The sequence below is a fragment of a genome, unplaced genomic scaffold, assembly GCF_019419815.1.
Source record: "Pyrus x bretschneideri cultivar Hongxiangsu unplaced genomic scaffold, Pyrus_bretschneideri_v1 Contig2, whole genome shotgun sequence".
Lineage (NCBI taxonomy): Eukaryota > Viridiplantae > Streptophyta > Magnoliopsida > Rosales > Rosaceae > Pyrus > Pyrus x bretschneideri.
The window spans coordinates 9,352,692-9,376,008 of NW_025999501.1; the positions used below are offsets into that span (position 1 = coordinate 9,352,692).

The following is a 23,317-nucleotide window of genomic DNA, read 5'->3' on the forward strand; positions in this document are numbered from 1 at the left end:
ACTTAGTATACTATATACTATGTAAGTTAATTTATTCAAATTAACGAGTTGTATTTGGTTTGCGAATCACAATAATACATGTAGTAGTATTTGCTTCTGTTATGCATTTTGTGTAATATATCGCAAGTACATAGTTTATACAATTATTATTGTGCCTATTTGTTTTATTCTTCTATCTTGGTTTAAAAAAAATTAAGTAGAATACTAATGGCTATTGATCAGTTTCCTAGAAAATTTAATATAAGTGAAAACTTTACAATACTTTTCATATGGTACGATTCTTCATAACTCCAGTAGTATATTGCTATAAACTTAATTATAAGCAACATGAGCTAGCTGAAGTTGTTACTGAGAGGTAAAATCAGTGTCGAAGTTTTCTGGTGTATATATTTTTAAAAACATAGTAGAAGAGAGACGAAATAATCAGAAGTTTCAGCATGACTGTTTCTACAAGAAGCACTTATGCTCATAAGCATTTTTGCCGAAAGGTATTTTAGTAGACATCCAAGAGCTTCCTAGAAAAGCACATTTTTACTACAAAACAATTTTTATGTTTTTTGCCAAATAATGTAAGTATTTTTGGTTGCCATAAAATGCTTTTAGCACTTCCAGAAACAGTCAGATATTCCCTAGAATTTTGTAAAATTTCGTATCACCAAACACTGAATTATACAATTATTCGTACCACCAGACACTGAATTATGTTGCTTTCATCATTTCTTTTCCATGTCTGCGATCAATCATTCGTGGTTTAAAAAAAAATTCAGGTTGCTTTTGATTTGCATTATATATGCAACAACTCAATAACCAGTCTTTCTGTGGCTTCATACAGCAACTTTGTTCTTGAGCTTGATGTTCATGATTTAATTGTATAATTGCAAATTTGCAAGATTAAGAAAATTTAACGAGCACATTGAGTTCCTTAGATTTTAACCTTCAACGTGATTCACATGATATTCTTAACCAAATTTCAGATATATTATAAAGCAGCTGTCTCCTTAAGGCCTATTGATTTAAAAAATTATTGGGTACAACGGGCGCATGCATGAAAAGTTCTCTAAATTTTCTAAATATCTTAGGGCGGTTAGGAAAGACGAGAACCGGACTCTAGCTTCGTAATGCAAGAAATTTACTCAGTTACCTTTCTGACAATATATACTGATTCAAAGTTAAGTGCCTATAACTATTTGGAATCTAACATGTACAGTTCCACGAATAGGGGTTGTGGCTTCCTCCACACAAATTATTGTACATCATTTTACTTTTGTAGCTAATTCATGCTTTAATTTTGTTCTCAAATCTTTAGGTTTTAAAAGATAGTAGGCGTTAGTCGGGTGGCTGGATGGGGTCTAGCGCCTAGGTGGTTGGGAGCCTAAGCGGACTAAATAGATTTAAGCAAATATATTATATATCTTATAAATAAGTGTTTGTTTATAGTTAAAAAATACATAATTGTATGGGGATACATATATTGCAAAATAGAATGACATATAGATTATAAAGTATTAGAACATATAGAAAACATGGGACCAAGTATATAATGAATATTCATCCAAATATTCAACAAGTCTCTTAAAATATATTGAAAAAAAATAAAATGCAAATCATAAGTTATCTACTTTTTGTTTAAGTGAGACTCGCGATCTAGGTGGGTACTTAGGCGGGTCTAGGCGAGCGCCTAAGTAGGTCTAAGCGCATTTCCTTAATTGTCAAACGCCTAAAGATTAATCAGGGCAGTGACCGATTTAGGTGGTGCTAGGCGGAGATTTTTTAAAAACGGTGAGCATTTTACTTTAGATTGCTCAGACTGCCTTTTCTTAATTGTCAAATGCCTAAGAATTAATTGGGACGGTGACGAGCCTAGGCCTTTCCAGACGAAGATTTTTATAACAATGAGCCTTTTACTTTAGATGCTTGTTTTTAAAGGCTACTGCAACATGCAATTGTAGCTAGGCATAGGATTTTTTTTTTCCACAGACAGTATGTACAGCTAGCAGAAACAAAAGAATGGTGGAGAAAAAAACACCAGACCAACCCTCCAAAATAGTAGGAGACACATAATTAACATCAATTTGAACCAGAATCAATTTAAAGCATGTTATGAATGTTGTGTGTCACATAACAAAATCTTCACCCCATGGCATTGAATCGAAACTCAAATCACGCCAAGTCGAGCAACTTGTTTCTAAAACTTTCTTCACTAATGCTATTAGTTGTTTCGGTGTCTACAATCATGAAATTACACGTTCGGTGAACTAATCTACGGTCTCGTGTTAAAGTGAGTGGAGAATGTACTAATTTTCGTTCATCCGGCTAGCTGTTGTTTTGGTGTCTACAACTATGCATCTTGTGTCACGTAATAACATCTTTACCCAAAACCCTAAATCTTTACCCTGTCGCAGAGAATCATAACTCAAATCAGCTAATCAAACAACCGGAGCAAGTTGTTTTTCAGCATTCTCCACTAATATGGCTGCTAATTAAATATTATCGAGTTGGTTACAGGCTTGGTGAAGTAATATAAGGTCTCATATTAAACTAGGTGCAGATTGTACTAATTATTGTTCATTAATTTGCTGTTGGCTCGGATTACTAACATTTCGTTCATTCGCCGTTGGTTTGGGATTGTACTATATTTTAGCAATATTCGAAGGGATTAATTTTTTTTTTTAGCAAAAAGAAAAAACCATTGGCAACTTTGCTGATCACAACTTTTATTCGAAGGGATTATTATTTGACTTATTTTTAGCTATATGCCTCCTGGAACTTGATTTTAATTTCACTTTACTTCTTGCAACTCAAAAGTTGTCACTTTATTTTCTAAAACTCATATATAGTTCGCTCCACTTTGCCTCTTGGAACTCGATTTTGATCTTATTTTACCTCCTAAAACTTGAAAGTCGTCTCTATAAAACTCAAAATTTGCTCCACATTACCTAAAATCTGTTAATTTCTTATGTGATTTTAATTTGGGTAAGCCACACTAATCAATTTTTTTTTTTTTCATTTCTTCAATTTATTTTAAACTTAATATTCTCTAATTGTTAATATTAATGCATAATAGAGATTTATTATCAAATTATTGCACACGTATTATAATCTTATTAGGTGTTGGACCTACATATGTTTTAGGAGGGAACCTATAAGTTTCAAAGAGAAAAGAGAGTCCACAATTTAAAGTGAAATAAATTTTGAGTTTCAAGGAGTAAATGACGCCTTTTAAGTTACAAGAGGTAAAGTGAGATCAAAATGAAGTTCCACGAGGAGTAGCTAAAAATCGGCCTGCTTATTTCCCTTGTCTGCCAACTTTCTTTCGATCCTGAATGGCTCCACCTCCGTTAACGTCCACATTCGAGACATAATTAAAAACACAAAGTGTGACAAGTAACTAGTGATTCCAGCCTAAAGTTCTTGGTGTAGTGGTGTAGTGACAAGTAACTAGTGATTCCAGCCTAAAGTTATAGCTGTATGAAATTGTGATCTTTTCTAATTCTGTTATAACTTTATAAAGTTTCACTTTTAATTCTAAGATCCCTTGTGAGTACCTTTTGTTGTTTTATTTCCATGAATAATTTATTGTTTAGGATTAACCCTTCAAAGTCCCACATAGAATTTTATTAGTAGAGCGTTCTTTACATTTTGCAAAGTACGTTCTAGAGAGAATAATTTCAGATTCTAATAACACTTCAAAGTACATCTACAAAGTGGAAAAAAAAATTCTACTTTCCATTAGAGTAATTTTTGTTTAGCCCTTCCTTTAACAAAAGATGATACGTGGACAATTTCTAGTTTACAAGATGAATGAAAAAAAAGTGATATCTTGCTTAACTATTTCACTGTTATTCTGTTCTTGGAAGCTGATGGGGGAGGAGGTGTAGAGGCAGCTGCTACAAAATATTTTGCAGTTTCTGCCTCTGTGGTTGAGCAATTTGATTATAAACACGAAACATTTGTGCGATAAAGGTTTCGTGGCACGAAACATATATTGTCGCAAATTTCCACGACGAATGTAACATTAGTCCCACTAATGCTCTTTGCGCGACATAACTTCGTGGGATGAATTGACTTTCATCACAAAATTTTTTTGTCGCCTTAATAATTGCGCGACGAAGGACTTTGAATTTAAGTATTTGTTTGGAATTTTGAAGTTTATGTAATCAGAGAGTATTCTACAATTGTTCTTCCGTCAAAGTTTATTCCAGATTTCATTAGACCTTGATAGAAGAACAATTAGAGAATACTCTCTGTTTACATAAACTTCAAAATTCCAAACAAATACTTAAATTAATATTTATTAAAATAATAAAACTTGTTAAATTATAGTAACCAAATAACTACTAAAAATCAAAATTTAATCAAAATACAAATTAAAGAAATATTTAAAAATACAGGTCCACAAATACATACTAAAAAAAGAATATTATTCGTCCATAACAATTAAATAACACTTCTACTGCGCTGGTCCTGAAGGATTTCACTATCATATCGCTCGACGTCATACTTCCACTTCCGCAAACCCCTCGAAGATGTTATCGATGAACTTCATCAAGTTTGGGTTCGTTTTAATAATATAATTATCCTGTTATGTAAAAAATAATTAATTATTAAACATTATAATATACTATTTAAATTTTTTTTTTATTAATTTACTAATTCACACTTACTGATAAGTCATCCAACATAAACTTCTTTAGCTCTTCCAGCACCTTTTTCCAAGATGCCCACTTTGTAGAACAATTGTTCTGCACTAGTACCCCAACGTTGTGCCCAAGCATGGCATGCGCCTTCGTCTTAGATCCTCTGAAATCATCATAGATGATTCGTTTAAGTCGGCCATCAATCACCATTTGGGCCCACCGATATTCTCTTGGTTTTTTTGTCTACGAAAAAAATATAAATTTCATAATCAAACTAAGTAATTCATCCAATAATTTTTTTTAAAAAATAAAAATAAAACTATTAAATCCATATAAAATTAAGTATTATCTTTCCGAGATCCTTCTCCCTCACAACCTTTAGTTGGAGGAGCAACGGAATCAAACATTGTACAGAAAATTAAAACAAAAATTGGATATGAGAGGTTTAGGGAAGAAGAAAACGGGGGGAACTTTAGAGTTTCGGAAAAAGTATGTGAGGAAAAGGGAGAGTCAATATGTGGTTTTAAATAAATCGTGGACCTTTGCGTGATGAATTTTTCGTCGAGCAAAGTCCCTACTCAATACTTTGCCTTAAGTGGGTCACCGACCACTTCAAAATTACTTAGGGCTGGACGGTGGCCGACCATCGTGATTAACTCTTAGTCGGTGGTAAAATCAGAAAACACATTAGGCCGATGCCTGGGCGAGATTAGGCGGGACTGGACGACATTATGCAGAACTAGGTAGAGCTAGATGAAGGTTAGGCAAGCCTAAGTGGCTGTATTTAAAGACATCGGAGTCTGAAATTTTTTATGAATATGGGAAAAACTGATGGTATATAGTCAGGAGGAAGAAGATGGACTGATGGGGACCACCATCTTCTTATCAATTTGAATGGAATGGACGATTTGTTTATGGTCCCACCATCCCTATTTTGGTTGCACGTTTCCTCGTTCCACTTATTAGGAGTGGGTTTGAAAATCGAAAACCAAAAAATATCAAACCGAATATCGAACCAAACCGAATTAAGGAAACTAAATCAAAAGTTTTTGGTTTGGTTTCGGTTTCGGTGATTCAAAAACGGAATCAGACCGAACCAAATTAAATATAATTAATTTTATTTGTTTATTTACTATTGGGTTATATTCCAAGCCCAATTTTAAATTTAAACTCAAGTTTTAAGCTTTTATTTTAGGTCAGTCATTAACCTATAATCCAAGTCCTTTTTTTTTTCCCCAACCCTACCCTCTTCTTTCTTCCTTTTTTTTTCTCCCATGCGTCTTCTTTCTCTTTGTGTCTTCATGCATCTTCTTTCTCTTTCTCTTCTTTAATTTCTTCCTTTACTTTCTTGGAAATGAAAAACTGGAAGCAAAGTTAGAGCTTAGAACACTTTTCAGATTAAAAAAAAAAAAAGGTTTTATAAGGTTTTATAAAAAAATCGAACAAACCCAAATTAAACCAAACTGAATAAAAATTGAAAAAAAAAGAAACCAAACAAAACCGAACTGATTGGAATCGAACCCACCCCTGCCACTTATATTATTATGTATTAACTCTAACATTACATATATGTTATTTTAAATAAAAAACATATTAGGTATATATTACATATATTTAAATCTAACATAATGAAATCCGTTTAGGCCCCACCTAAGCGTCTAGGCGCTAAGCCCCAACTCACCGTCCAACTAGCGCTTAGTGTCTTTTATTATCTTGCATTTAGACAGATAACACACATTTTTGTGGGTCCCATTCCGAAACCTTTTAAAAAAAATCAAAACCGTATATATTTCAATTCATCATTCATAGATCATCCTTACAAAAATTGAGATAAATTCAAAATCATTAAGGCATTTTGTAATGAAGAAAATGAACAAATACGGTTCTATAAAAAAAAACACTAAATTTAATCCAACAATCATATGCTTTGGATTTGGGTGATTTGTGGTAGACATGATCTTTGAGAGATAACGTAAAAGATAGATCATTGAAATACATCATAGAGTAAGCCCTACAAACTGTGTGTCACAAAATGTGTCCTCGGATTCTAACCCCCTACATGTATACCAGAAAATAAGAGGAAATAAATTGGTCTCAAACTCGCCATCTATAGAATTCGGACTTTAAGATTTCTCATTATGAAAAAAAATATACTAAGTAGCCTAAATAAAGTAAAGCACAAACAAAAGTTACCAAGCAAGCAGCTCTTATATAATTAATTTTTAGTACATAAAACTCAAGAAATTAAGAGACAAACCCTGCGGTTTTAATGTAAAGGTAAACAAGCATCAAAATAGAAATAACTTAAAACACCCCTGAAGCAAAATAACAAAAATTACTTGAACAATTCAAGCTAAATTAAAGGGGTTCTTAGACCACCTAACACGGTGGTCCTAACACTTAAGCGGTAGGGCCTGATCATCCACATCACCAAATTGTGGGGTCAGCACGTCCCCAATGGACCTTGGAACCCTCTAAATGGTGTCATGAAAGTTCTCATCAGTTACTGATGCACGCATCGGTGGTTGTGCAACTGAGGGTTGATCCATCTCTACCAGCTCTTCCTCCTTTCGGCTCTTGATCTTCACGACAATGTCCTTCAATGTCTCGTTGATCATTGACCCCATATCCTCTAAATCATTGAAGTCCAAGCCGGTCAGGGGCTTCCCAGTGAGGCACTGGTTCATGAGCATCCGAATTTGTTTCTCCCGGTTCTCTTTCTTCAGCTTGTTGAGCTTCTCCTGCTCTTTGTTTATCCTCTGCTTCAAAAGCATCTCATGGGTTACCATTTTCTTATTTTGCTCCCCCTCGGGCAAGTTTCTGAACTGCTCGATAAGGCGTTGCACTCCTGAAGAATCAGGCCAGAAATCAGGTTGAGACTCATCTGGACTGTACATTATAGCACATGTTGGAACTTCGCAAAGCTTATTGATCTCATACATCTTCTTCATGAAGCCCCTCCTCATTTTCTTTAATGTCGCTTTTCGCGATGAGTTGTTAATGATGAAGGCTAGTTTCACCTTTCTTCTAGTCATGGTTTCTCAAAAGAAAGAGAAATGGAAACTAGGGGAAAATAGGAAAAGGACGGCTCTAGGGTTTCAGATTTTTAATCGGTGTGTTTTAACCCAAACCAGCATATGCTATTTATAGTATTTTGCAAGGGCCTATTCTGATTAATTATGAAAGATTTTTTCCTCAATAGAAATTTTATACTTTTACAATGATAAACACTCTTTTTAACCTCTGTTTAATCATATTCATTGTTTTTGTTTAATTTATTTAATATGATGATAAAAAATAAATAAGAATGTGCAAAAATCACATTCTCAATATTTATGCGACTATCATATTTACAATATGAAATCTAGGACGGATATTTATTACCATATATAAGTTTATACACATTAGTTGTTGGATTTGTTTGATATTATCCACTATTTGGTTTTATATGGAAGTTTATCTTGAAACTTTCATCAGATGCATGCACTAAGACACAGATTTTTTTTTTTGGTATGGTTCATTCATTTATTAAAGAAATATTAATATTATATATAATTGTCTTTACAAGTTATCACTTATTAGGAAATTTTTGTTTCTTTCTTTTCTAGCATACACATGTTACATACTATATATCAAGACAGTTTACATTTCTAATTTTATCTTCCCGCATTTAAGAAAGAAAAAACTAACTCTTTAGCGGGCGTTACCCAACAACATCCATCCCTTTTTGGAATGCTCACCTACTACTCTTATTCAATAGAGAACTTACAGTTCGACGCCTCACTATACATGTGGATGTACTCTATACGATGACAATTTAAAATTTTTAATTTTACCAATTTAAGGAATAAAAACATCTTAAGAAAAAAAAACTCGAGTAAGCCGGACCCGCTATCCATCAATCCCTCTTTTGAATTCTCACCTGCCACTCCGATAAGATAATAACTTTACAGTTTATAATAATTAAAAGTAATACAAAATTAGATGAATACTATCACGTACATGTTAGTATGATGCCTCATCGAAACATTGTCCTTGTACTATTGGGCTCACGTGCAAAAGGTAAAGTAAAACAATAGAATAATGCTTGACTACTTAAGAATGAGTATGAATTTCTACTCAAAATTCTTTGTATTTGAATCACAAAGCTTTCTAGGTAATAATGTAAGATGAATGAAACAAGTGATTATATCATATTATTGAGTAACAAGATATATGATAGGTACTCTCTCCGCATCGGATAATTAATACTTGAATGATGTGCCTATGAGTGGGTTATATGACAAACAATTAGTTAAATACCTACCGTACAACTATGACTTAGATCAAAATAAATGGTATTTTTAAAACCTCAATTTTACTAAAAAAAAATTAATTAATAAAAACTAAAAACCACATGAACAACGTTTCTTCTTTTCTTACTCTTCTTGCAAATCACCCTCTGAAGCATGTAGAAACTTAAGAAACAGCTTTATAAAGTATTAAAGTTACCAGAAGAAATATATTTGTTTACATTTGTCAAATGTGGTTAGCATCCAAGCATAAATGTTATCTTCTTCGGCTATTAAATTGAAAGATTTGTCTAACTATTAAGGTATTATTGTTTGGGTTTATATTTGACATCGGGCTTTGTGGTAATAAAGGTCCAAATGCACAAAAGCAAATGAAGACTTACCCAAGCCTAGTCTATAGGCTTGAGGTAAATTGAAAGCCATTTCAGCCAAAGCATAGGCCACATGCCTATGACTAAAGTGATGGGTGACAGAGAATAACTCACCATCAGCCAAAAAGCATTTTTCAAGGGCATGACAAGCAAATAAGTGATGACTCACTGCCCTTTGAAAGTTATCAGCTAAAGCAGAGTTGAGACAGTCGGGCCAAATTGTTTATAAAAGCTGAGAGGGGCACTAGAGATAAGAGCACTCAACCAACATATCAAACTCTGCTCTCAAGCTAGTTTGTACCCCAGAAAGCTGAATTTTGTCCACATCCAGTCCTTTTTAGCTATAGTTCCCTCATAGAAAGTCATCTTTTGTCGAGATTAGAAGCTCTGCTACCTTCCCTTACTGTTGTAGTATCGATTCCCTCTAGTGAAACATATTTACTTTTCATCCCTCATTGCATACAAACCCTTGTAAACATAAAGAGAAGTGGTTGCAAAAAGTTAAACCTCGCCCGACTAGGTTAGATCTTGCCCAAGTCTCTTTTGTTTGTATTTACATTTAGTATATCTGTCATTTAATGTACATTCCTTCTTGTTTTTAAATCATTTTCAACTGTTTTCTACTTAAGAGTTTCATTTGCATTCGGATCTGGTTAAGTTATTAAGCCTGTTTTCATTAAAGTAAACTTTGATCGAGGAAATGGTTGGAAGGACCTTGAACCCCCTTCATTTTGGACATATAAAACTATGAATTAAAAGTCCTTGTTTACAAGGCAAGAAAATAACTTATTGCAAACTTAACCCATTTGTCGCAATCTTTTGATAAACAAGAAGTCTAAGTAACTTAGGATGCAAGTAACCAACTTAATTCACTTCCATTCAACAATCTATTATACAAAGATAACAGTGGTACCTTAGATCCTTGTTTTTTTTTTTTTTACTGTGAGCCTCAAGGCCTACACCAAAGGCCCCACAAAGGCACCTTTCAAACTAACTATAAACTCGCCTTACAGTACACCAAGTAGCAAGATCTTGCCCAATGGGCAAGAAAGAGCCATTTCCCCGAGAAGCTGTGCGAGGGACCAGACCCAGAAATCCAGCTTGAACAATTATACATACGTAAAACCAATTGACATACATAATTTTACAAATGTACCTACGTGAATTAGTCTTCGATAAAATTCTTTCATATAAAACACCTTCTTCTTCTTTTCTTCTTCAATATATGCATATAACGAAAAGGAAAAATTTATCACTTGCGTTTTGAATGTTTTCTTACAATGTTTTATTACTCCAGATAACTAGAGTTAACTAAAGGGGCGGAAGTTTGCCCTTTAATGTTATAAACATTATTATTCAATAAAAAATGGTATAAACATACATAAAGAATTGCTCTTCAAGTCTTAAGTTATTCATCCCACTGGTTGATAGGTCCCATAATTTTGTTTGCTTGTTGATTGGTCGTTATTTCTTTGATTTTCTCATTGATCTTCCCCCTTCCATACATGTTTATATATATGAATCTTTGAAACCTATCAAGTATATATTAAAAATGTTAGAGGATAACACCTAATTAAAAAAAAATATATGAATGCAAAAAAAAATTCTTATATAATTAAATTTTTACTACATAAAATTCAAGAAATTAAAAGACATAATAACACTGTGGTTTTGATGTCAAGGTAAACATGCATCAAATTGGAAACAACTTAAAACACTATTGAAACAGAAAAACAAATTACAAAAACTACTCAATAAATAGTTGGAGGGAAATCAAAGGGGTGGGATCTGATCATCAGCAAAACCGAATTGTTGGTTTGGCACGTCCCCAAGGAACCATGGAACCGTCTGCTTGGTGTATATGTTGCTTTGATCAAACACCTGCGTTTCCATTGCTGCATGCATGTTCTGATCAGTTGTGGCTGCAAGCACTTGTGGTGGTGCGACTTGGGGTTGGTTCATCAACGCCACCTCCTTCTCCTTCCGGCTCTTGATCTGTGTGACAATCTCTGTCAAGCTCCCCTTGATCATACAGTCCATATCATTCAAAGCGTCTAAGTTCAAATCAGTAAGGGGCCTCCCAGCGAGGCACTGGTTCATGAGCATCCGGATTTGCTTCTCCCGGTTCTCTTTCTTCAGCTTGTTCAGCTTCTCTTGCTCCTTTTCGATCCTCTGCTTCAGAAACATCTCATGGTTCACCATTTTTTTATTCCGCTCCTCCTCAGGCATGTTCCTGAACTGCGTGATGAGGCGTTGCACTTCTAAAGGATTGGGCCAGACAATAGGTTGAGACTCATATTGACTGTACAGAATACCACATACTGGAACATCACAAAGAATACTAATTTCCTTCATCTTCTTCACGAAGCCCTTCTTCCTTTTATTGTATGATGCTTTTCGACACGCGTCGTTGATGATGTAGGCTAGTTTCACCTTCTTCCTCCCAGCCATGATATTCCCAAAATAGAGAAAATTTTGAGAGAAATGGAAACTAGGGAAAAAGAAGAGAAGAGAGGCTTAGTGACTTTAGGGTTATAGTGTGTGCTTTAACCCTATACTACATATGCTATTTATAGTATTTTGCAAGGGCTAACCTTAATCAATCATGAAAGATTTTGACCTCAAAAGAAATTTATTACTTTTACAATGAGATATACAATAATTAATGTAGACTATTTTGGCATATATGTACATTGGGTTTAATATTTATGCCACTAACAAATTCACAATATGAAATCTAGGCTGGGGATTTTTTTTAGCAAAATAGAAGTTTATTTACATGATTTTGATGAATTTTTGTTTGATATTATCCAACCTTTGGTTTTTATGGAAGTTTGTCTGGAATTTTGAATACATAGATGCATGTATGAAAACACAGATTTTCCTGTATGATTTATTCATTAGTTAAAATAGAGTTATTATATCGCTATATCTTTGGTAATTACTTACTAATAAGGTAATTAATCCATTCTTCTTTCAGAAATTTTTGTTTGTCACTCTTTTCTGGCATATATTATGAATATACCATATATATCAAGACAACTTAAATTTCTAATTTTACTTTTTCCGTATTTAAAGATAAAAAATCAAAACATCTTAATAAAAAGAAAAAAAAAAACTCTTGAGCGGCCGGACATATAGGCCATCGATCTCTCCTCCGAATGCTCAACCACCACTCCGAATGCAATGGCCTAGCTACTTGAGTTTTCGCTGTGGCTAAAAAAAATATTAGGAGTAAGTTTTGCTTGCTTTGGATTTTGAAGAACCTAAGCGGTACGAGAGGGAAATTGTTAATGATCTAAAAATCTTCCGAAGGCGGCGGAAGCCTGACATCAACTACAATAATTATCTAACATGGTGTCCAATTAAATTAGAGCGCACCTCGATCATGCCAAAAGAAAAAAAAGATAACGCTCATTTAAGAAAATTTGGCAAGTCGATGAGTTACCGTTTGCTTCACAACAAATTTAGGGTTCTAACGAAGTCACAAAAACATTACTTGTCCCTATATTAGAAACAGAAACTATATGATAGTAAATCGTTTTATAGAAACCTAGGCAAAGTTTTTAATAATTAAAACATGTCATAACATAAGTGACTAAGTAACACCATGTAATAGTATTACCTGCAAAAATATTTCGTCCATAAATATTATTGAGTACATTATTCAAATTGCTTACAGCCATTGGGGGTGTTTTGAGCCTGCGCTCACTTGCAAAATTTAAACTAATGAATTTGAAACTGGCCCAATTTGAGTATTGTGATTTGCAACACTTCCTTTTCACAATTAGGGTTGCTCTTCCATTTCACAATTAGGGCTCGTCTCTAGATCAACTGGAATTGGAAACGGGATCGGACCTTTGCGGTGATTAGCCACACCTTTGAGTCTTGAAAGGGTTAAGGCTTCCGATCCCTCTCAAAACGAGGTGTTCATCTCGGTAAGTAGATTTAGGGTTTTAGAATCACCTAATCGCAATTTCGAAATTGAATTCCTGTTTTTGGGCACATTTTGAGTTGGAGTAAGGTGCCAAGGTCCAGGAAGAGTTTATTCTAATTCACTGCTACGAAATGTAGGGTTCTGGGTTTTGCAGGACAAAGAGGATGAAAGTTAACATTCTTTATTTTTGTTAGGGTTTCGAACTTTTGACCTAACCTACTCCTACCCACCATCTCCACTTCACAAACTCCAGTGGCTGGAAAACTAATTTCTTGCGTGACCTTTAACTGTGTTATTCTGTTCTTTGTTTCGAGTGCACTAATTAATTTATAACAATTATATATATATGGAGCTTTTGTTCCTTTCCTCATTTCTTCAATGGCGTTAATCTTTCTGGATTTAATCACGGAGACGGAGACCCCTGACAGAAACACTACGGCGGCTTCATGATCTGAATATGAAATGGACAGGGAAACAACAATGAAGCCACTCAAGTTGGTGATGACGTTGACGACTGCGCGAGTGGTGGGTTTCATTTTTTATTTTCTGATTTTTAATTCTTGGATTTTGTTGTTGGAGGATGGGTGCCGTGGTTCTCCATAAAGTGTGATTTACCAACGTCAAAAATTAAACTCAAGACATGTCGTGTAAAATACAGGTTTAGAATTCGTTCTTAACTTTCCTTATTATTTTTAGACAGCGTAAGTGCAAATTGTGCACTCAACTTTCTATGTAATTAGTATTATGGTCTAGTGATATTCTTCTTCACTTGTAAGTGAGAGGTCTTAGGTTCGATTCTCGGTAAAGACAAATTTGAATCATATTATCGCTAGCCCGTTGTGAGGCGTAGCCCACTTCCCCACACCCGTAGTATAGATAATATTGTTTGTTCAAAAAATAAGAAAAATATAAACTTTCTCTAGAGTATCAATAACAACTCCCTAATTATAATTTTAATTATATTTTGTACCCATATAATATTATCTGGCATATGCATAACATGTAGTTATCACATCATCACTTGACATTTAATGTGACCAATTAACTAATGAAGGTCTAACATGAGAACCAAAACACAACGGTATGCTTGACATTACAATATTTTAAAGATAAGGTATGAGAACATAATCCTGACAAAATGTAATTTATTGAAATCTATGTTATACATACATTTTGACACACTTTTTTTAAGCCACTTCATAGTGAATTTCAATCTTTTGAGTCTTTCGTCAAAAATCACTTCCACAAAAAATCACACAAATTCAAAATCATATAACTAGTCGATTAAAAAGTAATAAATTTAGTATTTATTTCCAACCATTTTCAACGACCCAAACCGTCAATATTTAATTTAGGGTAATGCTAGGGAGATTAAAATTTTAAACCAAATTTTGTAAACCAAACGATGTGGTTGTTAATGATTGAATAGGTACTAACATGTTGATTGACGCATTTATTTTATATTGGTGACACATCATTTTGGTTTGCAAATTTGATTTAAAATTTGGTCTCTCTAGCATTATCCTTTAATTTGTCATTCATAAATTATTCTTGCGAAAAATTAGAAACTCTAAAACATCTAAGACAACTAATTGTAGTGAATAAAATCGACGAATACAGCTTTTCAAAGAATAAAAAAAATGACTACCATTTAATCCAACCGTCATATGGTTTCAGATTTGGGTGATTTTTAGTAGCTTTGAGGGAACAAAGATTTTACATTCAAGGTTCAAACTCGTTAACTATGATATTCGAATCTAAGATTTTTCATTTACTCGAGATGAGAAATAACACTAAATCATATAATGCAAACCAAAGTTACCAAGCTACTCTCATATATAAAATATTAATTTTTAGTACATAAAATCAAGAAATTAAGAGACATACAAACCCTGTGGTTTTGATACCAAGGTAAACAAGCATCAAACTAGAAATAACTTAAAACAACGCTGAAGCAAAACAACAGAAATAACAAACAACAAAAACTACTTAAATAGCTTAAGAGAAATTAAAAGGGTTCTTAGACCACCTAGCACCACCGAACATGGTAGTCCTAATAATCCCCAAGCGGCATTATCTGATCATCCACTTCACCAAATTTTGAGCTCCGCACGCCCCCCACAGACCATGGAGCCAGTTGTATGGCGTCTTGAGTGTTCTCATCGGCTGATGTTGCATGCGCTGGTGGTTGTCCAACTAAGGGTTGATTTATCTTTGCCAGCTCGTTCTCCTTTCGGCTCTTTGTCACGGCAATGTCCTTCAACTTCTCGTCGATCATCCACCCCATTTCCTGTAAATTGGTGAAGTCCAAGCCATTTAAGGGTTTCCCCGCGAGGCATTGGCTCATGGCCATCCGAAGTTCTTTCTCTCGGTTTTCTTTCTTCAACTTGTTCAGCTTCTCCTGCTCCTTTTCGATCCTCTGCTTCAGAAACATCCCATGGGTCACCATCTTTTTGTTTCGCTCCTTCTCAGGCACGTTCTTAAACAGCTCGATGAGGCGTCGCACCTCCGAAGGATCAGGCCAGACATCAGGTTGAGGCTGATCTGGACTATACATGATAGCACATGTTGGGACATCACAAAGTTTATTGATTTCATACATCTTCTTCATGAAGCCCGTCCTCCTTTTCCTGAATGTCGCTTTTCGTGACGAGTCGTTCTCGATGAAGGCTAGTTTTAGCTTCCTTTTAGTCATAGTTTCTCAAAAGAAAGAGAAATGGAAACTAGGGAAATGAAAGGAAGAGGGCGGCTCTAGGTTTCAGATCGGTGTGCTTTACCCTTAATCGAAACCTATGCTATTTATAGTATTTTGCAAGGGCCTACTCTAAAGCAATTACGAAAGATTTTGTCCTCAATAGAAATTTTAATACTTTTAAAACGGCAAATACACAATCTTTTACGACTGACACATACTTCTGTTTAATCATGATCGTTGTTTTCATTTGATTTATTTATTTGAGAGTCATAAATAAAAAAAAAGTGCAAAAATCACCTACTTTGATATTTCTGTGACTAACAAATTTACAGTATGAAAATCTAGGCCGGGGATTTATTAGCATAATAGAAGTTTATTTACATGGGTTTCTTGGATTTTTATTTGATATTATCCACCTTTTGGTTTAATATGGAAGTTTATCCTGAAATTTCATAAAAAGATGCATGTATGTAACGCAAAATTTTCTGTACAGTTCATTCATTCATTAAAAGACAATTATTACATATATGGTAAAATTCTTTCTTCTTTAAGAAATTTTTGTTTCTCTCTTTTCTGGCATACATATACATATATATATGTATATATATCTATCTATCTATCAGGAAGTTTCAATTTCTAATTTTACCTTTCCACATTTCAAAATGAAAAAAAAACATCTTAAGCAAAAAAAAAAAAAAAAAAAAAAAATCTCTCGAGCAGAAATTTTGGGCGCTAGCCATTCATCCCTCCTTCGAATGTTCACCTATCACTCTGATGCGATAATGAATTTTCAATTTCTACTTTCTAATAATCGAACATATTATAAAGTTGGACAAATAATATTACGTGTCAGTATAACGTATTCTCGAAAAACTTCCCTTTCTACTATTGGGCTCACTTGCAAAATGTTAAACATTATGAATTCAAATTTAGCCCAATTGAGCGGTGGTCTCTCAACCCGCCCAAAACTGGACCGCGGCTTTCCCTTTTCCAATTAGGGTTTTGCAGACAGGGAGATATCGAGAGGGGTACCGGAACCGGAACTGGAATCGGAATTAGAGTCCGATTTCTGCAGTAATTAGCCACATATTTCAGTCTCGAGAGGGTTCAGGCTTGCGATCTCCATTGAGCTTGAATCGAGGAGTTTGTTCGGTGAGTACATTTTGGAATATGAAATTCCTGAAATTCTGGGAACATTTGGGATTTATTCTAATTCACTGCTCTGAAATATAGGGTTTTGGGGTTTTGCAGTTGCAGGAGAAGAAGATGAAAGTCAACATTTTGCGTATCCTTCTCACTGTGTTATTCTGTTCGTTCTTTCAAAAGACTACTTTATACCATTTGTAACTGGATTTTTCATTCTCCTCTTCTTTTTATTTTAACTTTGTTGCATTAATCATATGGTAGATTAAATTTCAGCTTGATAGTGTCGAATTGCTACGATTTCGATTCTGTTGTTTCTTTCAAATCTACTAGTTTATATATTTTAGAAATAGCTTGTGTAGTGTTCTGTTCTTTCACTTCTATGGTGTTAAAATTTTGCATTTAATCATGGTGGAACGAATATCCACTTGACAGTGTTGAATTTCTATTATTTGTCTTCTTGTCATGAATTACGAATAGTTAATGAGCTCTAGAGTTTTACTACCTTGATTGTAGTCTAATGTTACAAATGTCGATCACTAGATCAGTATCTTATAAGTTAGCCATGAATCTCTAGCATATGTTCCCCCTTTAATTATTCGGTGCGAGTATTTTGATAACAATAATCGTAATAACTTGAGAATCCCATTTGCTCGTGTGGTCTTGTTATAACTTGAAACATCTATGTTGTGAAATGGTTGGACGCATTCAAACAGTTTTCTCTTGACCCGACTCTCTTTGCAAATATCTGCTTTGGGTTTTAAACAGAGTATGTCCTCTTTACCTCTTCTCTATCTGATCTGTTCATTAATCAATTCCTGCATATGTGAATCTGTCTTTAACATTGATGTGCCCTTTTTTCTGGGATATGTTTTATTTCGTCTACTTTGGAGCTCTAATTCTTATCCTTTTGGACCTTCAGATGGCATGCTGTTGCTTCATGGACATGGGATGCACAAGACGAAACATGTGGGATTTGTAGGATGGCATTTGATGGTTGTTGTCCCGATTGTAAACTCCCTGGGGATGATTGCCCACTAAGTAAGTCACTAACATTACCGTCTTTATGCCCTGCACCATGTTTTATGTTTCACCAAATTCTTACATTTCTTCTATTATTAAGGTCCATGTCCAGAAATTGATTTTCATATTGACCTATAAACGTGCTCTGGTGGAAAAGTGAAGCTCATGTTGCCTGTGTCCACATGGTTGTGCCTTTTTTCACTTTCCTATCATGATTTATGCGGGTCTTGCTATTCTTCCATATATAATAGCATCGATTCATAGCAATGCTTTGTTGCAAAATATTATGGAATATACAGTTCATTGATAATTTACAGGCATCGACATTCGGATATTATTTCTTTTTCTACTGTGAACTTCCCAAATATGATTCAAATGCCTAACATCAGATCTTGTGCCGACACCTTAGAACATCATTAACACATGGTTTCATAGAACATCATCTTACACATGGTTTGCAATGCACACAACTACCATGATATGCTCCGAAGCTAATGGTCAACCCCTGTATTCCTGATTATAGTATCAAGCTGGCCCAACTGAATTGTTATTTTTTGCATTGAACCAACCAGATTGCGACATTTCACATTTTGCGTTAGTAGTGTGATTTCTATTGATACAATTTGACGACAAATTATCTTCTATTCGCAGTTTGGGGTGCATGCAACCATGCGTTCCATCTTCATTGCATCTTAAAATGGGTAAATTCACAGACGTCTCAGGCACATTGCCCCATGTGCCGTAGGGAGTGGCAATTCAAAGGATGATAGAAAGATTGGAATCACTTTTAAGGAATTCTTGCGTACTCTCTCCCTCTTCAACCGCAGGTTTGCAAATGTTTGATTGTATACTGGTTGATGTAAATTGAGACCACCTTATATCTGCTGTGTCTTGGCCTATGTGAGCGGAAGTAACTCCCTCTTGAGGCGTTACTTCTCAATCATTCATTGTATTCCCTCCATAAACCCGCTCTATTAATCTCTAGATCCTAAAAGTGAACTTGAACCATGTTTTATATGTTTGTTTATCAATTAAGATTCGGGAAGCAGAGGCAGCGTGAAAAAAAAATTCCATCTTTAGCGGTTTTCAGGATCGCTGCTGAAACATGAACCGAGGAATTTTCCAGTGTTAGCGGCCTTATAGAACCGCTGACTTTGTTTTGCTGCTCGTAATCTTCTTATCTTGATGAATTTAATAAACTAGATAATGCCTTGTCAATCTTAATTTCGAATTGGATTCTCACAAAGGGTACTTGTCAATTTGGAAAAGATAAAGAGTTGGGTTGAAGTTTTGATGGATTCTCACTGCTTTAGTTATTTACTTGGTGCGCAACCTCCTGGATTAGACACCACCTGTGCCTTGCTCTTACCATATATGTCTTTCTTAATACGGTTTCAGACAAAGTATTATTTGACCGAGGATTAAAAACACAACTCAGAAAGTGACATATAAAGTAGCTTTAGTAGGATAGATTCTTAGTTATCCATCATGGTTTGTTTCCTTGCCTCTATTTAATTCAATGGATCATGTGATGAGATAGATAGACACAAAAAGAAAATACAAATGGTTAAATCCCTTCGCTTGTAATCAATTTTGGAGAAACTGAGATTAAAGTTAATTGAACACTTGGGTTGCAGTGCGCTTGTAGTTCAGTTTGTTAAAACTGTTTACTTGCATCTTAGTTTCATTGTCCCTCCGCTATTAGTATAGAGTTTTTATGACACGAATGCATTGTCACGGTGGCGTCTGTGTACAAATGAAAACAGAGGGGTCGGACCTTCACTGTCGTGATGCAATTGGTTGGATGCTAGGTAGCTTCCTTCACGCTCCTCTTGAACAGAACCACTGAGGCCAAAATGTTTTTGTTTTTAAAGTCATATTTTTATAAATTATACTAGTATTTGCCTACATATTTTGTGTATATGAACACATATTTTTTAGAAAATGAGAAGGAGAGAGGGAGAGAGAGGGAGAGAGAACGTGGGGAAGTGAAAGGTTTTTTATTTTATTTTATTTTATTTTTAATATTGAAGGTATTTTAACATTATTTATAGGTGAGGTTTCAATAAAAAATCGTAAAATTTGGACTTGTGAAATTACATTATTTCCCATCATTTTTTTGTGTGATAGAAGGTTAATTTGTCTTTTCATCTTCTTTTGATTGGCAAAGAGTGTTTCATTAATTAGGAGAGATTATCTATTTTTTTGGTTGAAATTTATAAATATATTTGAGAGACAAATTTCACGGAAAAGGATCTTCTTCGGATCCACTTTGTGAAAATCTTAAGGATCTCCACATTTTATATGTTCATCGTACATCGTGCGATCAGTTTTTGTCATGTACTATTTGTGTTTAATTTTGAATAAAAAAATCAAATGATTTTTTACTGTACAATGTACGACGAATAATTAAGATATGAGAATTCCTAAGATACTCACAATTTGAATCTGACAAATCTAGATGGGATCCAAATCCAAATTTCACATCCTAAAAGAATATGTCGCCTGACTGATGGGTAGGGGTTCTTTCCTTTTTGCTTAACAACAACGCTACAAACAATACATACGAACCACTAATGCAACTAATACTGCAAAAGTGAATTACGTCAGTTGGCGAGAGTATCGTGCCCAGTGAAATTCCACTTTGAATTTCGCTCTCATAAATTAGAGAAATTTAAGTATATTTTATACGGAAAGCTAAGATACCCTGTAACCCAATTGGATGAAATGAAAAACCAAATTACATTACTATCGAAAAAAAAAAAAATTGCATTGAAAAATAAATAATGGATAAGACTAAGTGTGTGAATAGAATCAGTCCACTTTTACAATAGACAGATAATAGGTGGAAGGAAAATTAAATTAAAATAAAAAACAAAAAAGGAACAATCACTACATGTAAACATCAACCATCCACTTGGCTGCACCAGATAATCAGACGGCTGAAAACAATCCAATACTGCAAACACAAAATGACATATGTGTCCTTCGCATCTCTGATACCTGTCCAGCGAAGGAAAACAAACGTGGCATAAATAAGTTGGTACAGGTCATGTCACGTGGACCCATTCCCAAAGTTATAGTTGGGCCGGTGGTCCACTGAAAGGAACTTTTGCCTAATCAGGTCCTTTAAACTTTTATCCTCTTTTTTATTTAACAAAAAATAAAAGAAAATTTTGTTGTTTTGAAATTCAAACGGTTGAATGAAATGTCAGGGATTACAACGTTCCTTCTCTAATCTCATGGATTTTGAGTGAGAACCTCGCTGTCTCTTTATAAGGATCTTGAGGATCTTTAAATCACATTTATTTATCGTACATCGTGTGGTCAAAAATTATATTAAATTTTTTATATAAAATTAAATACAAACAATACCTAACAAAAACTAACCGCACATATATGATGAATGAATGTGATTGAAGGATCCTGAAATCCTCACAAAGAGAATCCGACGAAGATCCTCTGTCATGGATTTTTCATGTGAATACAGAGAAAATAATAAGATATTCAATTTAGAATGCAGATGGCTAAAAACGTAGCGCTGGAATAGTTACTGAAACAAGATATATTATCAGCGAATTAAGAGAAGTGAGTGCTTACAGAAATTGGACATCACTTGGTGATGGCATAAATGGCATAAATAATCCCAGGGATGTAACCAAATAAGGTCAGCAACAAACAGATCCAGAATTCCACCTGAAAAAACATCACATCCACCGTATATTAGAACCATGAACCCGTAAATATCACTGTCGAACCGTTGCATCCGTAGAATTCTACTGGTCTAACGATTCAAACAGCGTTACCATGTGCGTGTTCGTGTGACGTATAATCTCTACAAACTAAACGGACACAGAAGAAAGAACACTAACATGGCAGCCAAACTTGAGGAAGACGCCAAGAGGAGGCAAGAGGATGGCGAGGAGGATGTCGACGCAGTTTAATGTTCCTTCGCTCGGCATATTTGCTGACAATTTTTTTGCAGGAAAATTGAGAGAGGTTTGGTAGAAGAAGAAGAAGAAGTAGGGCAACTGGTGGAGGCGTGTGGTGCTAAGACAGAAACCGTGAGTGGTTTATATATACAGCTCCTCCGTGTGCTGATGGGACACGTGGAGATTTGGTGGAAACAAAGCGATACAATTTGGTATTTACCACCACGCGGTTCCCTAACCACGTGAACTTTCTAGAGAAGTAAATCTTACTTTTGGGGGTTCCATCAGAATCATACAGCGTGGTAGGGCGGCTGTAGAATCCGTATCCGAATAAAGAAGCAAGAATCATACAGCTCAGCTTATTCATGGAATGGGTGTACATGGCACGTGCGAATCTCCCATGTGCGTCTTGTATATTATAGTTAGGGCGTAAGATTTTCTTCCCTGGAAATTCCTTCATCTAGTCCTCTCCTCTCATCACTTACTTTTTTTCTTTTTCTCTTTCTAAAAAGAACAACACAAGATGTTGACGTGATTTAGTCGTGACATTTCAAATAAGAGTGAACTGAGGAAGGGATTTAGAGAGTAGAGAATCCTAGCTACTCTGTTAGTTAGAGCTAACAGCACGTTTGAGGTAAGAAGGTGTAAAACGTAGTTAACCCTTACAGTTAAGTTTAAACTCATATTTTGTTTCAATAGTGCTAGATTTGGCAAATTTAATTATGTATTTGTTGACATGTTACTAGGGGTTTGTTTAAGATCGAATTATGAATGTAATTTGCCTTTGGGAAAGGATAAAAAAAAGAGGTCCAAATGCGGCCGTATTTAAATAAAGGGTAAATTGCATTTTACCCCCTTAGATTTGGGGTCAATTTCATTCCTAACAACATCTTTAAAACATTTTAATTTCATACATTTACTTATCATTTTATTTCAATTTCATATATCCATTAGAAAATCTGTTTAGTAAACTGCTAAGTGATGACGTGGCTGCCAAATTTGTGCCACGTGGCAAAAAAGATTTTTTTTTTTATGCATTTAAAATATTATAATAATTTATCCTATTAATAAAAAATAAAAAAAACCCATCTTCTTCCCCGAGCACACCCCTCCCCACATGCAACCCCCTCCCCCACCCCACAAACCACCTATATAATATTTTAAATGCATAAAAATTTATTTTTTTTGCCACGTGGCACAAATTTGGTAACCACATCATCACTTAACGGATTTTCTAACAGATGTATGAAATTGAAATGTTTTAAAGGTGTTGTAAGAAATTGAAAT

At 34.6% G+C, this 23,317-nt stretch overlaps 5 protein-coding genes and 1 long non-coding RNA gene across 6 annotated transcripts; 1 reads left to right on the top strand and 5 right to left on the bottom strand.

Moving 5' to 3' along the window:
* Positions 1 to 4,435: 4,435 nt before the first annotated feature.
* LOC125476644 lies at positions 4,436 to 5,113 on the bottom strand. The gene is made up of 2 exons (XR_007257967.1): positions 4,665 to 5,113; positions 4,436 to 4,579 (listed from the first exon to the last, which is right to left on the bottom strand). It is a non-coding gene; the product is annotated as an uncharacterized LOC125476644 (long non-coding RNA).
* A 1,812-nt stretch (positions 5,114 to 6,925) lies between these two features.
* LOC103928273 (agamous-like MADS-box protein AGL80) lies at positions 6,926 to 7,672 on the bottom strand. The gene has a single exon (XM_009337285.3). It carries the CDS (start codon positions 7,670 to 7,672, stop codon positions 7,112 to 7,114), a length of 561 nt encoding a protein of 186 aa, XP_009335560.3. The 3' UTR covers positions 6,926 to 7,111.
* Positions 7,673 to 11,073: 3,401 nt separating this feature from the next.
* LOC103928274 (agamous-like MADS-box protein AGL80) lies at positions 11,074 to 11,751 on the bottom strand. Its single transcript, XM_009337286.2, has one exon. The coding sequence runs from the start codon at positions 11,749 to 11,751 to the stop codon at positions 11,074 to 11,076; it is 678 nt and encodes a 225-aa protein (XP_009335561.2).
* Positions 11,752 to 15,083: 3,332 nt separating this feature from the next.
* LOC103928275 (agamous-like MADS-box protein AGL80) lies at positions 15,084 to 15,998 on the bottom strand. Its single transcript, XM_009337287.3, has one exon. It carries the CDS (start codon positions 15,930 to 15,932, stop codon positions 15,291 to 15,293), a length of 642 nt encoding a protein of 213 aa, XP_009335562.2. The 5' UTR covers positions 15,933 to 15,998; the 3' UTR covers positions 15,084 to 15,290.
* Positions 15,999 to 16,392: 394 nt separating this feature from the next.
* On the top strand, positions 16,393 to 19,146 carry LOC103928276 (anaphase-promoting complex subunit 11). Its single transcript, XM_048583388.1, has 5 exons — positions 16,393 to 16,398; positions 16,931 to 17,006; positions 17,166 to 17,217; positions 17,998 to 18,116; positions 18,750 to 19,146. Exons 1-5 carry the CDS (start codon positions 16,393 to 16,395, stop codon positions 18,863 to 18,865), a joined length of 369 nt encoding a protein of 122 aa, XP_048439345.1. The 3' UTR covers positions 18,866 to 19,146.
* Positions 19,147 to 20,801: 1,655 nt separating this feature from the next.
* LOC103928258 (hydrophobic protein LTI6B-like) lies at positions 20,802 to 22,141 on the bottom strand. The gene is made up of 3 exons (XM_009337269.3): positions 21,971 to 22,141; positions 21,699 to 21,794; positions 20,802 to 21,101 (listed from the first exon to the last, which is right to left on the bottom strand). The coding sequence occupies exons 1-2, from the start codon at positions 22,058 to 22,060 to the stop codon at positions 21,711 to 21,713; spliced, it is 174 nt and encodes a 57-aa protein (XP_009335544.1). The 5' UTR covers positions 22,061 to 22,141; the 3' UTR covers positions 20,802 to 21,101; positions 21,699 to 21,710.
* Positions 22,142 to 23,317: the final 1,176 nt, after the last annotated feature.

Coding starts and splice junctions, on each gene's coding strand:
- LOC103928273 (XM_009337285.3), bottom strand. CDS start 7,672: ATGACTAGAAGAAAGGTGAAACTAGCCTTCATCATTAACAACTCATCG.
- LOC103928274 (XM_009337286.2), bottom strand. CDS start 11,751: ATGGCTGGGAGGAAGAAGGTGAAACTAGCCTACATCATCAACGACGCG.
- LOC103928275 (XM_009337287.3), bottom strand. CDS start 15,932: ATGACTAAAAGGAAGCTAAAACTAGCCTTCATCGAGAACGACTCGTCA.
- LOC103928276 (XM_048583388.1), top strand. Junction 17,007..17,165: donor ATTAGAGTCCGATTTCTGCA/GTAATTAGCCAC, acceptor TCTGAAATATAG/GGTTTTGGGGTTTTGCAGTT. Junction 18,117..18,749: donor TGGGGATGATTGCCCACTAA/GTAAGTCACTAA, acceptor TTCTATTCGCAG/TTTGGGGTGCATGCAACCAT.
- LOC103928258 (XM_009337269.3), bottom strand. CDS start 22,060: ATGCCGAGCGAAGGAACATTAAACTGCGTCGACATCCTCCTCGCCATC. Junction 21,795..21,970: donor TCCTCAAGTTTGGCTGCCAT/GTTAGTGTTCTT, acceptor ATGTTTTTTCAG/GTGGAATTCTGGATCTGTTT.